Source organism: Pseudorca crassidens, chromosome 2 (assembly GCF_039906515.1).
Source record: "Pseudorca crassidens isolate mPseCra1 chromosome 2, mPseCra1.hap1, whole genome shotgun sequence".
NCBI lineage: Eukaryota > Metazoa > Chordata > Mammalia > Artiodactyla > Delphinidae > Pseudorca > Pseudorca crassidens.
Window position 1 is genome coordinate 122101483 of NC_090297.1, and position 14496 is coordinate 122115978.

Below are 14496 nucleotides of genomic sequence, written 5' to 3' on the forward strand. Positions count from 1 at the left end.
TGTGCTTTGCAGGAAGGAGGAGACGGTTACTGTCTACCCCGCAGATGTGGTGCTCTTCGAAGGGATCCTGGCCTTCTACTCCCAGGAAGTGCGAGACCTGTTCCAGATGAAGCTTTTCGTGGACACAGATGCGGACACCCGGCTCTCCCGCAGAGGTGCGTTCCAAAAGCCTCAGATGGCCCTGTCGGTGGCCTGTGACAGGCCCCTGCCCTCCCCGATTCTGGGCCCCGTGCCTTCCCCGAGGCAGCCTTGTGCAAGGCTGCCTCGTGGCTGCATGGCCCAGCCCAACTGAGTCAGTCTAGCCCCAGGGATGTCCTGTTGCCCAAACATTTGGTGACATTTGAGAAGGGATTAGTCACTTACTGTTTCAGATGACGAAAAGCTTGTGAGGTCACAGAAATGACATAAGAAGTTCACGTTTTGGTTTTGCTGGGGAAAAGTTTGGTTAAGTGCTCAGTTCCTTATGATTTACCCACAGGTGTCATAATCAAGATGGGAACTCACTGTAGGAAATCTGGGGGGTGGGCAGGAACACCCTCTGCCTGCAACTCTGGGCAGCTGGTCCCACCTGCCCGCTTCTTTCGCCCTTTGCTTTCCGGAAAGTTCTGTGGAGGTTTGGTCACTCTGTCCACCCAGCTCGGGAGCAAAGTCAGTTGTTCTCTCTGCAGGCCTTCCTTCCACGAGTGCTGAAGACACCAAACTGCTTGCTGGTGGGAGAGCGGAGCCCGTGAATTCAGCTCTGCGGCACACGAAGCAGAGGGCTTGCTTCTACCAGAGAGCTTGGGGGGCTTTGTGGGGGAAGTGGGTTCTGGACTTGGATGTGGCGGGGTGATGGCCTAGGCAGCCCAGGAAGGCATATACCTCAAACAGAGACACCATGGCTCGTTAGGACTGTCTTGCTGATCTGGACAACAGGTAGGGCTGTCGCCCGTGGGTGGTGTGAGGGGGAATGGAGAGTTGGGGAGAGATGAGAAAGGTTCCTAGCAGAGTTAGAGCTGACCGGACCCCAGCCAAGGCAGCGGGGTGTGGGTGACTGAGGAGAGGGATGAAAGCTGACTTAAGGTTTGAGTCCCCATCGTGCGGAAGAGGAGTGACACAGGAAACGCCAGGGTTAGCTCCTAGTCGCAGAGCAAGTCATTGGCAGAGTCAGATTTCATAAGCTGCAGCCCGGAGCCTTCTGACCTCAAAGTCTGTGAAGTTTCCTCTTTTCCGGTTCATGAAACAGATTTTTAGTTTATCCAGTTCAGTACTCTTGTCACAAGAACTATAAGTGGAAATGGCAGAATCTAGAGAAATGACTCCCTGGGTTTTACCCTCCTAAGAAGTAATAGGAGTCACACTCTTTTAAGTCAGGGGACCTGTACTTCCCCTCCCCAGTGGTGTCGGGCCGTGGGAGTAACCTGATAGAGAAAAGGAGAATTCTAGTCCCAGCAGAGCCCCTTGCTAGCTTTGTGACTTTGGTGCCTCTTGTGACCTCCCAGGCATGGGTTTTTTTTTATTTAAATGGGTAATATGAAGGAGACAGGCCTGTTTTTTAGGGTTACACAGGCCAGGTAAGAATTGCATGATCTTTTTTGACAGATAATTGAGGCTTGAGCCTGACAATTGCTTATGCATCTGCCCCAGGGTCTGGTTTATCACCTTCATCCACAAACCCAGGTCCTACCTAGGCTGATCTGCTCGGATGTCCATATTAGCTTGCCAAATTTGGGAGGCATCACTGGGGGGAAAATTGGAGTCAGATGAACTGGACATTATTTAAATCCTGGTTTCACCATTGAGTAGATGTGTGACCTTGGGCAGATTATGGGGGTTTTTTTTGTTTTTTTTTTTACATCTTTATTGGAGTATAATTGCTTTACAATGGTGTGTTAGTTTCTGCTGTATAACAAAGTGAATCAGTTATACATATACATATGTTCCCATATCTCTTCCCCAGATTATGTTTTAATCTCTTTGTACCTTATTTTCCTATTGGTTGATCATGTAAGGATTAGTTAGTACTCCTGGGATAGTTGTGCCGATCAGAGGTAATGCAGGGAAAATGCCTGGTGGTGGCATTAGTCGATAAATGTCAATGTGGCAGATCAGAAACCTGCTTCACCTGAGATGATGATGTTATGTTTTCCAAGTGTTCTCTCAGGACTTGTCAGAACCTCTTGAGTAGTCATGTCCTCAGGAGCTGGTGACACCTGCGCTGGTAGCATCATTAGTCCAGCAGGTGGTACTAAAATCCCAGGGGATGGAGTGATGCCTGAGGGTGGAGCGAGTGCAAGAAATTGCATAGGAAATTAGAACCGCGTTTTGTGGAGGGGCAACATCCTTGGACTCTGATTCATTCAAACAAGTAATCCTAGGGTAGATTAAACAGAAACTTCTCCCTCCTTTTCTTGCGCTGAGATCCTTATGTGAAATGGGAGAGAGACCTGAGGTGATGGTGGCCTTCTCTGGGGATTTCTTTGGGTCAGTTCTCTTCACCCCCTGCCTTCCCTGGTGCCCCCGGGGCAGGTCGCTGCCTTCTTTCCGTTCCGCTGTCTTGTCATGTCACCCACTGCTTAGTCACTCTCAGCAAAAGCTGTTTCTACAAATTCACTCTCTGTCCACCTAGGACAAAATACATGCCTGGCATGTGCTTTGTGGGTAAGGGAGAGGGAGGGAGGGTCAGTCGGGAGCTGTGGGGCAAAAGAACATTCCTGGAGACTTGAGTGAGCGCTACGATTTCACCTGTCTGTGGGTTACATCCTCCTGGGCACATTCCAGGTTGACCCTCATGTGGGAGGGAGGTCTGCATCAAGTCTCATAGCCTTGGAAGGACTTCCTTCCTTCCCAGGGACCCCCTTGTATTTCTAGGGAATTGGTTTCCTCCCAGCAAAGCTTGCCTTTGCCTTCCCTCTCTATATGCATTTAACCAACCCTTGAATTAGGGACAGGGGAGACGAGAGGCGGGGGCCCTGAGACTGCTGACCCCTCGTCTCTCCCGCCACGGCTCTCTGTGCCCAGTTTACACGGAGTTAGGGCTGCAGTGAGCCTTGGCATAGTCAGTGTGTTCTTTTACTAGAGTAACACGTCTCCTCAACGAATTTTTAAAGTGACTTGACAGCCATGGAGGAATTGTGTTTATTCTGGGTCCTTCTACGTGTGGTTCTCAGCTTTGGCTGATGGGAAGCAGCATTAGCTGATTTGGAAGGGCTGAGTGGAGGCCAAGCAGGGAAGGGGAGACCTGTCGTTTCCTGCCCTTTACCCTGCAAGGCCCCTCTGAGAGGGCCTGTCTCAGCCAGCAAATGTGCCAGGGCCAGAGTGATGACAAGGAAGCTGGTTTTAAGTCCCTGGGGTGTCCGGTTTGTGCCAAGACCTTGTTCTGCCTTAGTTGTCGGCTTCGCCCCGTTTCCTGACTGAGGAGGAGGGCGTTTCAGGGCGGTGAACTGGCTGGCCCCGAGCTGTCCTTAGCTTAAGGAGGGGACCCGTCTGTTTAAGGTAGTAATTCGATGGAAGGCTCTTGGGAGCGGAGGTGGGCGAAGCCTTCTGGTTTTGCGTGTTCTCAGCGTCTGGGCAACGTGCCGACCCACTGCCATCTCCTTTTCCAGGGTGGAAGCTGGAGGATGCCCCCTGCCTGTCTTCCTGTTTCTCCCTCTCCATCCTGTCTTTCCACGTGTCTGCCCTCTACCTCCTGCACTGCAGCCCCCCCCGCCCCCCCACACCTTCCCAGCTGCTCTGAGGGACTCCCACCCCCACTGGGTCCAGCCTGCTCACCTGAGTTCACAGTTCCCATCCTTCCGATACGACAGTCTGCTGTCTCAGGGAGCCATCCCCCTCCCGGAGCTTCCTCAGTTCCTGTTGTCTTCATAGAAATTTAGGCTTATTAAATACACACCATGTGCCAGCCACGGTGCTGAAGCGTTTTATGGATATCTCCCTGTCTTCCTAAGTGACTGCTTTGTGAGAAAGTTGCTATTATGGGCTCTGCTTTACAGTCAAGGAAAATGAGCTCCAAAGATGTTAAGTAACTTGTCTAAGGCCACAGAGGTAGTAGTTAATGGGGTCAGGATTCAAACTGGGTCAGTTTTGCCCCCATCGCTGTAGCTGATGGGGCAAGAAGTGGCTTCGGGCTTCAGCGGTCGCAGGTGTGACTCACCTGCGTCCACTGCTTTCTCCCTGGTACGTTCCTGTCTCCCGTGACATGACAGGTGATGCTCTCGGGTCTGCAATACACAAGAGAGCTGCAGGCCTGGGCCGAGGGCAGTGGCAGAGCGATGTGAAAGGGGAGTGAGAGTGTGTGTGTGTGTGTGTGTGTGTGTGTGTGTGTGTGTGTGTGTGTGTGTGTGTGTGTGTGTGTGTGTTCTGGGGGAAGGACAGAGGTTCCCACAGTGCTGAAGCTGTCAGCAGTTGTGTGAAATGCACGTCTTGTGAAACAAACCCGGCATCAGGCATTTGCAGGGCTTTTGAGTCAAAGCTGCTTAATAAGTGCGGGCGTGTGTTTGCTTTTTTCCCTCCAGCTCTGACAGCCTTTTGGTCTGGCTTCCTTTTTTCTTTGGACCTTATCTGGAGACGTGTGAAGAGCTGGAGGCCGCATGGGCTGTGTGTTTTGGTGAGCTCGGCCCGTTGGCCTGAGTGCCCGAGCTCTTGGAGGCCCGTGGGGCTGAGCCACGTGGCACCTGTTGGGGCTCCTACTTGGCCAAGCGTCCTGGCAGAGCAGCGGCGGTGGCAGCTGGAGCAGGGCCCTGTGTCCAAATGCCTGAGAAGACCATTTCCTGGCTGGGCTGGGTGCACAGGCGCCAGGGTTTGTGAGGCAAATCCTGACGATTTAGGGACCAACCAACCGTTTTATTGCCAGGGCTCATGCGGGGGGAAAACTCCTTGTGATCTGAGGAGCTGGTAGAGAAGTCAATGGTGACAGCAGTATATTTGTTACCCGGGTTTCTGGAATGGGGTCTTCCTGACAGTTTTCTAGCCATCTGATCGTGCAGACTTCATGCCAGCCTGGACCAAAACCACAGGCTCTCCCTGTTACCTGCCCTTCCCCACGTGCGTGCGTTCCTGTGCGCATGCCTGCACGTAAACACAGAATTATTTACAGACGTGGCTTTCCAGAAATTCACTTACAAGTATTCCCTATGTTTGTTTAGAGTTTCATCCCACACTGAAACGATTACCTGAGAAATGATTGAGGGGAGCTGAGAGCCCATTGCAAATGACTGTAGATGGATTCGATACCCTTTTGGGGTAGGAGGGAAAGAGTTAATAGCCAAGATTGAAAACATTTGTAGGGAGGGGCTGTTTTTGATTATGGGACTCAAACTCACTTGCTGAGTTTGGGAGAAACTCAGGCCCAGGGAGGTTAGTGTACAGTGGCGGAACGAGGATTCTGGATGCTTTTCCGTGTTTTGATGAAAGACTGTATTAAAAGCAGTGTTTGTTGCAAGTCCCCGAATAACAGCACCCCCAGGAGGAAGAAGGTAGAAGATGGTGAGTTTGGGTCCATCTGGGCAGCTTCACAGCTCCAGGCCATGGTTTCTTACACCATGGTTTTCTCATCTTTCACTAAGAGGTCTTCCCTTTGCAGACCTCTGTGCTTGAGGTGGCCAGGAGTGGCTGACCACAGCTGGGCCCTCTGCCCCACTTCTACCCCCTGTAGGGGCTCAAGTGTGGGTGGGAGCCGGGCAGGTGGAGGTGGCACATCAGCAGAGGGTTGCCGCCCTGAACACAGGTAAGTGTAAGGGCAGGGGATCAGGGTGGGCAAAGGAGAAGTCTCCGGGCAACCCGCACCCTTTTCCAGGAAGCCCCACCACCTCTCTGGGCCCGGTCCACTTCCTATTATGAGTTTGTCCTGCCTTTTTCTGGGGTTCTCAATGAAGTTTTATTTGGGTCAAATGTTGCTTGAAACCAGAAGACTATTGGCCTTTCCTGGAAAACCTCTTGCTTTGGAGAGCATAGCTGGATTTGACTGTAGCAAGATGTGAAAATGCAACTTGTTTTCCCCAAAGCGGCTGCTGACTGGCTCTCGGTCAAGTCTCTTAGGAATCCGGCTTGTGAATCATCCAGAGTCATTGTGAAGCCTGTGTGATCCTGGTCGGCCTCGTGAAAGGCGGACATGTATTGACTCATGCACTCTTTTCTTGATTCTTGTTTTTCCTTCTCTTCTAGTATTAAGGGACATCAGCGAAAGAGGGAGGGACCTTGAGCAGATTTTATCTCAGTACATTACATTCGTCAAGCCTGCCTTTGAGGAATTCTGCTTGCCAGTGAGTTGTGTTCTTGTTTTTCATTGAATTTAGTCTTTAAAATGTAATCAAACAAATAAAGGTCTGTAAGTTGAGCTCCCTGGCTGGGATTTCACTCATTCCCTCCTCTATCCTCAAGTCCCAAGAAAGGGCAGCCTTTGGTGCTTTGTTTCCTATCACTGTGTTCTCCAAGAGCTCTGTCCTGCCCCTCTTTTTCTGGGGTACCCCTTCAGGATCCTGCTGTCTGATTCCAGCAAGCTGTACACTTCTTGCTTGGTAGGCTCATGGTGTGAGACTACCTCTGAGACCACCTCATGGTGTGAGACCCTTTATCGAGGGTGCATCAGTATCCCAGGATAGACTCAGCCACTTGGGTCTTCAGAAGGTCTGTGATGGTTGGAGTACTGGTGTAGGAGGCCTCAGCTACAAGGTATTCCCTTCTGAGTCTCTTCTGCCACTACATCAGAGCCCCGTTTCGAGCTTGTCGTTGGTCCCCGTGTAAGTTCCGATTTGGGAGGTTCGCCATATTGGAACAGGCTTCTGTACTTCTGCCCTAGCACGGGCTCTGTCAGGCCTGCCCACGGCAGCTGGGAACTCTCTAGTGAGGTGGCTTTCAGAGAAGGAAGGGTGAGGACGGGGGAATTCTCAGCTTTTAGCGAATCAGCCCTCAGCCTAGGAAACACCCCAGCTTCTTCATGAAAGACCTGCGAACGTTGAGGGAAGACCTCAGGGACATGAGGTTTGGAGTGGTGGGGTTAAGTTCTGAGAGAAAGCGAGAGAGGTTGAGTCTTCGTCTTGTCTTGGGTGATGCCTTCAGGGAGATGAGAGGTGTAGAGTGTGGCCGAGTGTGGGGATTTCTCTGCTTCGCCTGATAATTAACTTCTTTTTCCTCCCATGGAAAAATATGATCCCAAACCGTCTTTCTTTCTTTTTTCATTTTTATTGGAGTATAATTGCCTTACAATGTTGTGTTAGTTTCTTCTGTACAATGAAGTGAATCAGCTATACGTGTACCTATATCCCCTCCCTCTTAGATCCCTGCCATCCCTCCCATCTAGGTCACCACCTAGAGCAGCAAGCTGAGCTCCCTGTGCTATGCAGCAGCTTCCCACTAGCTCTCTATTTTACACATGGTAGTGTATATATGTCAGTCCCAATCTCCCAATTCATCCGCCGAACCCCACCCCTGCCCATCCCCCCCACCCCGGGGGGCCTCTTTGTTTCTTTAAGTCTGTTAGTAGGTTTTGCATCAAAACAGACTTGACATTTGTTTCAGCCTGGAACCGGGCAGACTTTGAGTCAGCCTGAGTAACGCTGATGCCCTGTTCATTCCCCTGGAGAGGATTGGGTCACAGGATTAGGTTTCTGGGAAGAGGGCAGAAGTGGCTGTGGAGCTGTGAAATTCTATCCATCCATCTGAGGACCTCTCCTGCTCTTTTTAACTTAATAATAAGAATACAGGGCTTCCCTGGTGGCGCAGTGGTTGAGGGTCCGTCTGCCGATGCAGGGGACGCGGGTTCGTGCCCCGGTCTGGGAAGATCCCACATGCTGTGGAGCGGCTGGACCCGTGAGCCATGGCCGCTGAGCCTGCGCGTCCGGAGCCTGTGCTCCGCAACGGGAGAGGCCACAACAGTGAGAGGCCCGCGTACTGCGAAAAAAAAAAAAGAATACAAAGTAAACTGATTACTGAACATACATTAGAGTTTACTGCCAACTTCCTGCTGTTTAACTTATTTGTAATGGAGCTCAGAATTTTACGTAAATATTTTCTAGGTTGTTCTACCTGTTCCTCCTGTCCAGCCACTCAGCTCAGGGAAAAGCAGCTCATTCCCACGTCAACCAGGAACTTGGGCCTGATAAATTGTCGGCCTGGTTCAAGTTGGGCATCAGTCGCAATTCAACAGTTGTAGCATGGAAGCTGCACAGAGTACAGATGCCCATGTCCTAAGGCATCGTTTATGTGGTCTCACCAGGACACAAGTTATTTGTAAAATGGTCCACAAAATGTCAGTAAACTTTACAAACAAAAAGAGAGTCTGTGGGCTTTTTTTTCTTTCTTTTTTTTAAGGCTGTGTCATAACAGAGCCAGGGAAAGTGGTCATCAATGGCGATTACTTCTTTGTGGGTTTACCCTCGTGCTAGATAAACAGTGTATAGAAATCCAAGGTGAATTGCTCCCCTTTAAGTTTGGTCTTACTAACTGATGGTTTTCCGTCAGTGAAGAGGCAGTTATATATTTGGTTTCAAAGACCACGTTCTCTGTACAGATTGTAAGCTGAAACAATGTTAACTGCTAATGAGAACTCAGGGAAAAGCCGATTTATTATAAATTAGATAACGTGGATAAAATGTATTCTGTTTAAAGCCACAAGCTGCTGCTCTCTGGGATTGGTAGAAGGCTGGCCCTTTCCCCACATTCCCTTAGAAGAGGGGCTTGGTCCAGCTTCTCTCTTTAATGCGTTGTAATGCATTTAATGCATTGTAAATATCTTTCTCCACAGACAAAGAAATACGCTGATGTGATCATTCCTAGAGGTGCAGATAATCTAGGTGAGTCCTCATGGAGTGCCATCCCTTGGGGCATAACTTCTACCCTTTGTCAGTTATACTTTGGAGTAGGATGTGGTAACCAGACAAGGCTCTGTAGATGTGGTTGAGCCACTGGCTGCTGCTGTGAGCCAGAAAGGTATTTATACCTATGCATCTGGCCTCGGGGACAGGCCCCTGTGAATATGCCTGTACATAAATAGGGACAGGCGTGAACTTGTGCTTCTCTGGCAACAATCAGAGGGCAATAGATTACCTTCTACTGTCATCCCCAGTGATGATACCTGGCTGCCTTGTATCTGAGGCCATTTTTTAGCAAAAGTAGATTTCCTTCTTAATCTAATTTAGAATGACCTGCCACTAAGGTAGCCTTTCCTAAAGGGAAAGGGATTTCTACCACTAGTGCATTTATGCATTAGCTTTGACTTGTCTAGAAAGTAGGACTATCCCTGGACTTAGGCATAGTGGGGCAGAGTTGAATTGTGAGAATACCCTGTCCTCTCATTCTCTTTATCGTTTATTTCAATTTTCCTCTGTTTAAAAAGTAAAATTTTTGCCGAGCCTTTTGGGAGTTAGTCACAGCAGTGAAAATTTCACTGTATATTTCTTAAGGACAAGGCCATTTTCATTTACATTGCCACAGTGCGCTCGTCACATCCAGGACAATTAACATTGACTTAATCTCCTTTAACTTTCCTCAGCCTTTCTTTGTTTTTTATGACACTGACATTTTTGAGGAGCACAGGCCCATTGTTTTGTAGAATGGCACTCAGCTTGGGTTTGCTTTTGTGTCCTCAAGATTAGCTTCAGCTTATATAGTCTGGAGAATACCCTGGGGGAGGGGTGTTCTTGGGGCATCACCTCAGAGAGCACTTGATGTTTATCCCATTTTGGGTGACGTTAACATTGATCATTTGCTTGAATCATATGATTTCTTTCCAAGGCTAAGGAAAGAGAGTCCCGTTTGACCTTTGGAGGGGAGGGCCTTCTGTAGGGTCCCTGTCCTTGGGATGGGGAGCTGCACGGGATGGGGGCCCAGTGGAAGGGTCTCACAGCTAATGGATGGTGTCAGAGTGAAGGCCAGACCTCATGTCTACAGAATTTGGGTCGATTGCTTTCATCCAGTCCGTGCCTCTGATCGTGTTCTACGTTGTCCTACTCCGAGAATGCCCCTGCGGGGGTCATATTAGCCCTGATGGAGGCTTGGGGAGGTGGCGTGACCTGCTCGCAAGCAGCAGAGCCAGCTTCCTGGAACAGTTTTAACCTTTGGTTCCTGAGTGCCGTCCACCCAAACAGACACACAGCCCCACAGACGTGCTCCCACCCTCCTCGTGTCCCTAACACTCTTCTGGTCTCTGCCCCACAGTGGCCATCAACCTCATCGTGCAGCACATCCAGGACATCCTGAACGGAGGGCTCTCCAAACGGCAGACCAACGGCTATCTCAATGGCTATACCCCTTCACGCAAGAGGCAGGCCTCGGAGTCCAGCAGCCGGCCGCACTGACCCCCGTCTCCTCAGACCCTGGCCCCGATCTCCAAGGGACAGGAGGAGGGGGCAGAGGCACTGTGCATCTATACATATGGTTTCCTATGACATTGCTGTATTTAAGAAAACACCATGGAGATGAAATGCCTTTTTTTTTTTTTTTTTTTTTTTTTTTTTTGGTACTTCGGAGCAGAGAAATGAAACAGAACTTGACCCTGAGCTTAAATGACAAACTGTGCCAACTACTACTGGTGATGCCTAATTATGACTTCAACGTGTAACCAGTTATAAATACATACATATATATATATATATAGAAAAGGATCTATTTTTGTGTAAATGTACAAATACTGTACAGCTGTTTGCCGTAAGTATTCTGCAGGAGGGCCTGTACTTGAGTGTGTTTTGGGGGCTGGAGCTGGAGTTTCACCAAAGGGAAGTTGCCTGGTGGGTTCCAGGTGGGGCAGGCTCAGGCGTCTGGGAGGGAGGCTCACGGCTCGCGGCTCTCGGTGTCCGTGGGTCTCGTTGGAAGTGGAGTTTGGAACTTTTGATTGCTTCCCCTGCCAGATGCCACCTTCCTGGTGCTGGAGCTTCAGGATAATGTTAATGAGAGATCCTCTTTTCTTTTTTTTTCTTTTTCTTTTTTTTTTTTTTGAGTTGAAATTAGGCAAGACCTCAACTCAAAACTCAAACTCAGGGAAGGGGCCCACTGAGGGGAACGAGTCTTCTGCGTTTTCTTCTTGCCCCTGCCCACCTCTGGCTGCTCGGGTAGCTCCACACTTCCTTCCTTACTCACCCGCTTCTCAGTCTCTCGGAAAGCCAGAGCTGCCTCGCTCTCCTTCCCTGGTGGGGATGTGACGGGGTCGCTTCCTGACTGAGTGGGGAAGGAGGGAGTGGGACTATGCCTGTCGTATCGTCTGAGATGCTGGTGCCTCCCAGGGAAGTCACCCATGAGATTCCTTGGGCTGTCCCCCAAGCTGTGGAGTGCACACTGGACCCTTGCAGTCTGGGCTTCGGTTGAGGGCCTCTGCTGGCAGCCTGCCCCTCACAGGGTGGCAAGAGAGCTCTGCCGTGTAGGGAGCCTGTAGCTTTTGTTCCCCGAGGCGTGGGGATTTGCAGCGAGGTGAGGATAACGGGGACCGTCACTGGCAGCATCACAGTCACATTGATTGACTTATTTACCACGCTGCCGCGTCACGTGGCAGCTGCCGGAAACGAGGGGTGGGGAAGGGGAGTGGCGTGTTTTTTTGGTTTGTTTTTGACTTTTTGCGGTACGCGGGCCTCTCACTGTTGTGGCCTCTCCCGTTGCGGAGCAACAGGCTCCAGACGCGCAGGCTCAGCGGCCATGGCTCACGGGCACGGCCGCTCCGCGGCATGTGGGATCTTCCCGGACCGGGGCACGAACCCGTGTCCCCCGCATTGCAGGCGGACTCTCAACCACTGCGCCACGAGGGAAGCCTGGGAGTGGCGTTTTTAAGTCACAAGTTGGAGTCTTGGGCTGAAAACATTTGGGGTGGAGAATTCCAGCTTTTCCGAGGGCTCCCTCTTGGTGAAAACTTCCTTCTTTGCAAGAAGTACGGATTCCTGAAGATTTCCTGGTGGGGAGGGGTGGAGGAAGCAGGGGACCAAGCGAGAAGGAGGAGGTGTAATTATAGAGGCCTGAAACGTCACCTTTTAACTGCAGAAGAGGCAGAAGCTTTTCACCTCAGTGTGTTCCATCTCAGTGCTCGGTAGGCTATGCCCTTAGTTATTCCCTTGTGACTGCCACAGCCTGAAACATTTTGGTGAACGCTTCTCCTTCCATTGCTTTCATAGCCCCTTGAGCCATTCAGATAAACTGATGCCGTTAACTCTAGTCACACGGGAGCAAGCGGCCATGCAGTTTGCCTCCCCTTTTCTGGACTCCACTTGACTCTAACTCCGTTGGGCTGTGTCAAAAAGTCCAACCTAATCCCCAGCAGGACTTTGCCACCCCCGAGACCTTCAGGAGACTGTGCTGCAGGCCCTGAGGGAGCCCCCCCAAGGGCAGCAGCTGCCTGGTTGGAGAAGGGGAGGGTCCCGAGGTACCTGCTCTGAAGACCGGTACCTGGCGGGATGGCCAAGTTCTGGAGTGCGTGTTTCCGAGTCAGTATTGATTATCTTTCCAGTCATGCCTTGTGCGGTTCTGAGATGAAGGGTAGATGGCAGGATCCTGAGGACCCAGGGGTCTCCTGCCTTGCTGGGTGGGGCCTGTCTGTGCTCAGGGGAAGCCCGTCCCTGTCTGGGAGAGCCTCGGCCCTTCGGTGGTAGCACGGTCAACTTTACTTGAAGCTCCCAGGTGCCAAACCATTCAGTGCCTTGGCTGTCTATCCCACTGCCTTGGAAGATGGATTCTTCTCATCTCTGAGCCTTGAGTTACTTAGCCGCTTCCTCATCTACTCCTGGTGTTGGGACCAAGCCTCCAGTGTCTCCGAATAGCCCTGTCCTCGCTGGAAGCAGCTCTAGGGCTGCCCTGCCTCTGGGTAAAACCGTCACCAATTCTTGGTGTCTCGGTTGGGGGCTCACTGGGCCGTGCTGACGACTCCTCTGGTTCTGTGACATAGTACGTCTGGGGCCAGGAGGGGACGGGAAGCTCTGCTTTGGTGTGGTGACCCCAGCGTTTAGCCAACTGAGTATCTGAATTTGAGCTTTCTATGTGGCCAATCCCGGACTTGGTATTTTAAGAGTCACTGGATCTCTGATTCCATTGGAGAGTCAGGTAGAGCCATTAGGCCAGACATCATGACATGAGTCACCTGGGTACCCTTTGCTGTCCAGGGAGGCGACACGGATGAGCAGAGTGGGGCGATTGATGTTGGTCGTGTGTACGTGGGAGTCTCTTGTCTTCAGAGATACCCTGTGGTGCTTGCTTCTCCCAGCTGCGCAGGTATTGTCCAAGGACCATGTGTTTAGGGAACAGGCATTGTGTCGTGGGAAGGCCTGGTCCCAAGCTCCTTCACCCCAGTAGAGCTTCTGCTCCCTTCTGCTCCCTTCTGCTTTCTTGTTCTTGGGCAGCCTGAGACCAATAGGGGCAGAGAGCTGGCAGTATGTATACGGAAGATGCAGTGTTGTGACTTCAGGTGTCCTTTGATTTGGAATGGATAAGGTAGGCCCTCAAAGAGGCAGCGGTCTCTGAAGAACAGGCTGGGGAGGGTGGCAGGGAAAGGTCCCCGGTTCACCCTTCAGAGCCTGTTGTCTCTGCAGCAACCCACTGTGGTCTCGGCTGCTGGGCAGTCAAGGACACTGGCTTCTTGCCTCTCCTGGGCTGGCTTGGACACCTGTCTCTGTGTCCAGGGTGGGTTGCCAGTCTCATGAGGTCACTAGGTCAGGCTAAGGCTTGTGTGCGGGAGGGACTGGAGCCCAGCTCGTTTGTGTATCACCTCCTTTGCTGTCCTTGTGAGGTTTCCCTGATTTGACATCCTTGACCAGCACTAGGGCCCAAGGCTATTGGAGGGAAGTAGTAGCCTCCTGCAGGGAAGTGTTTTCCTCTGCCCTGGAGTCTCCCACCTGCCTGTCCACAACCGTGTGGGTGAGGCGGGCTAGGGAGATTCTGGGTCCCAGGGCTGGGCTTCTGAGAAGGGCTGACTGGACCTCTCTGCCACTCCTCTCCTTCACCCTGACCTCGGGGTGGAGTGGGGAAAGTCTCGGTGTCCGAGCAAACGAGAGGGAGAGCAGGCTGAGGAAACCGTCGGGGTGAGCCTGGAGCTGAGTCCCCTTTGATCTTGGTCTCTGGGCCTTCTTCGGCCCTCCTGGGGCAGGGGGCTGGCTACAGGTCAGCATCCGGCCACCCTTAGAGGCAGTGAGTGCCTAGCCAGTCCTGCCTTAGGAACAGAGTGAGTGGTAAATAAAGACGTAGGCTTCTTTTGTGTGTCTTAGATGCTTGCGCTTCCCCCTTTTCTTTCTACTGCCCTGCCTTTACTCTTAGCAGTTACATAAATGACCACATACTCTGTACTTTGCTGTAAATAAAGACTGAACAGAAAAGAACCCACTCTTGCCTTCTTTGTGGTGCTTGGGCCGGAGGAACAGTGGCTGAGGCCAGCGAGCTGAAGGGAAAGTAGCGCCTCCAGGCCTTCGCTGTGTGGATACGGGCACCAGCCTGCTGTCACTATGCCTCCCCTCCTGGGCTGCACCCAGGCCACCATGTGTGCACTTGTGTGTTTCTGCTCTGCTTCTGAAGCCAGGTCGAGATCCCTGGGAGGCTTCTCTTCTCCGGCTCTGGCCG

At 51.5% G+C, this 14496-nt stretch overlaps 1 protein-coding gene across 2 annotated transcripts in view; it reads left to right on the plus strand.

The window, feature by feature from the left end:
- UCK2 (uridine-cytidine kinase 2) overlaps positions 1-14258 on the plus strand; it is a 74310-nt gene extending 60052 nt beyond the window's left edge. For both annotated transcript variants that reach the window (XM_067728513.1, XM_067728512.1), the window contains exons 4-7: positions 13-155; positions 6142-6239; positions 8720-8768; positions 10132-14258. In XM_067728513.1, the coding sequence (XP_067584614.1) occupies positions 13-155; positions 6142-6239; positions 8720-8768; positions 10132-10271 (430 nt within the window). In that variant the 3' untranslated portion in view covers positions 10272-14258. The remainder of the gene's footprint in view (positions 1-12; positions 156-6141; positions 6240-8719; positions 8769-10131) is intronic.
- Positions 14259-14496: the final 238 nt, after the last annotated feature.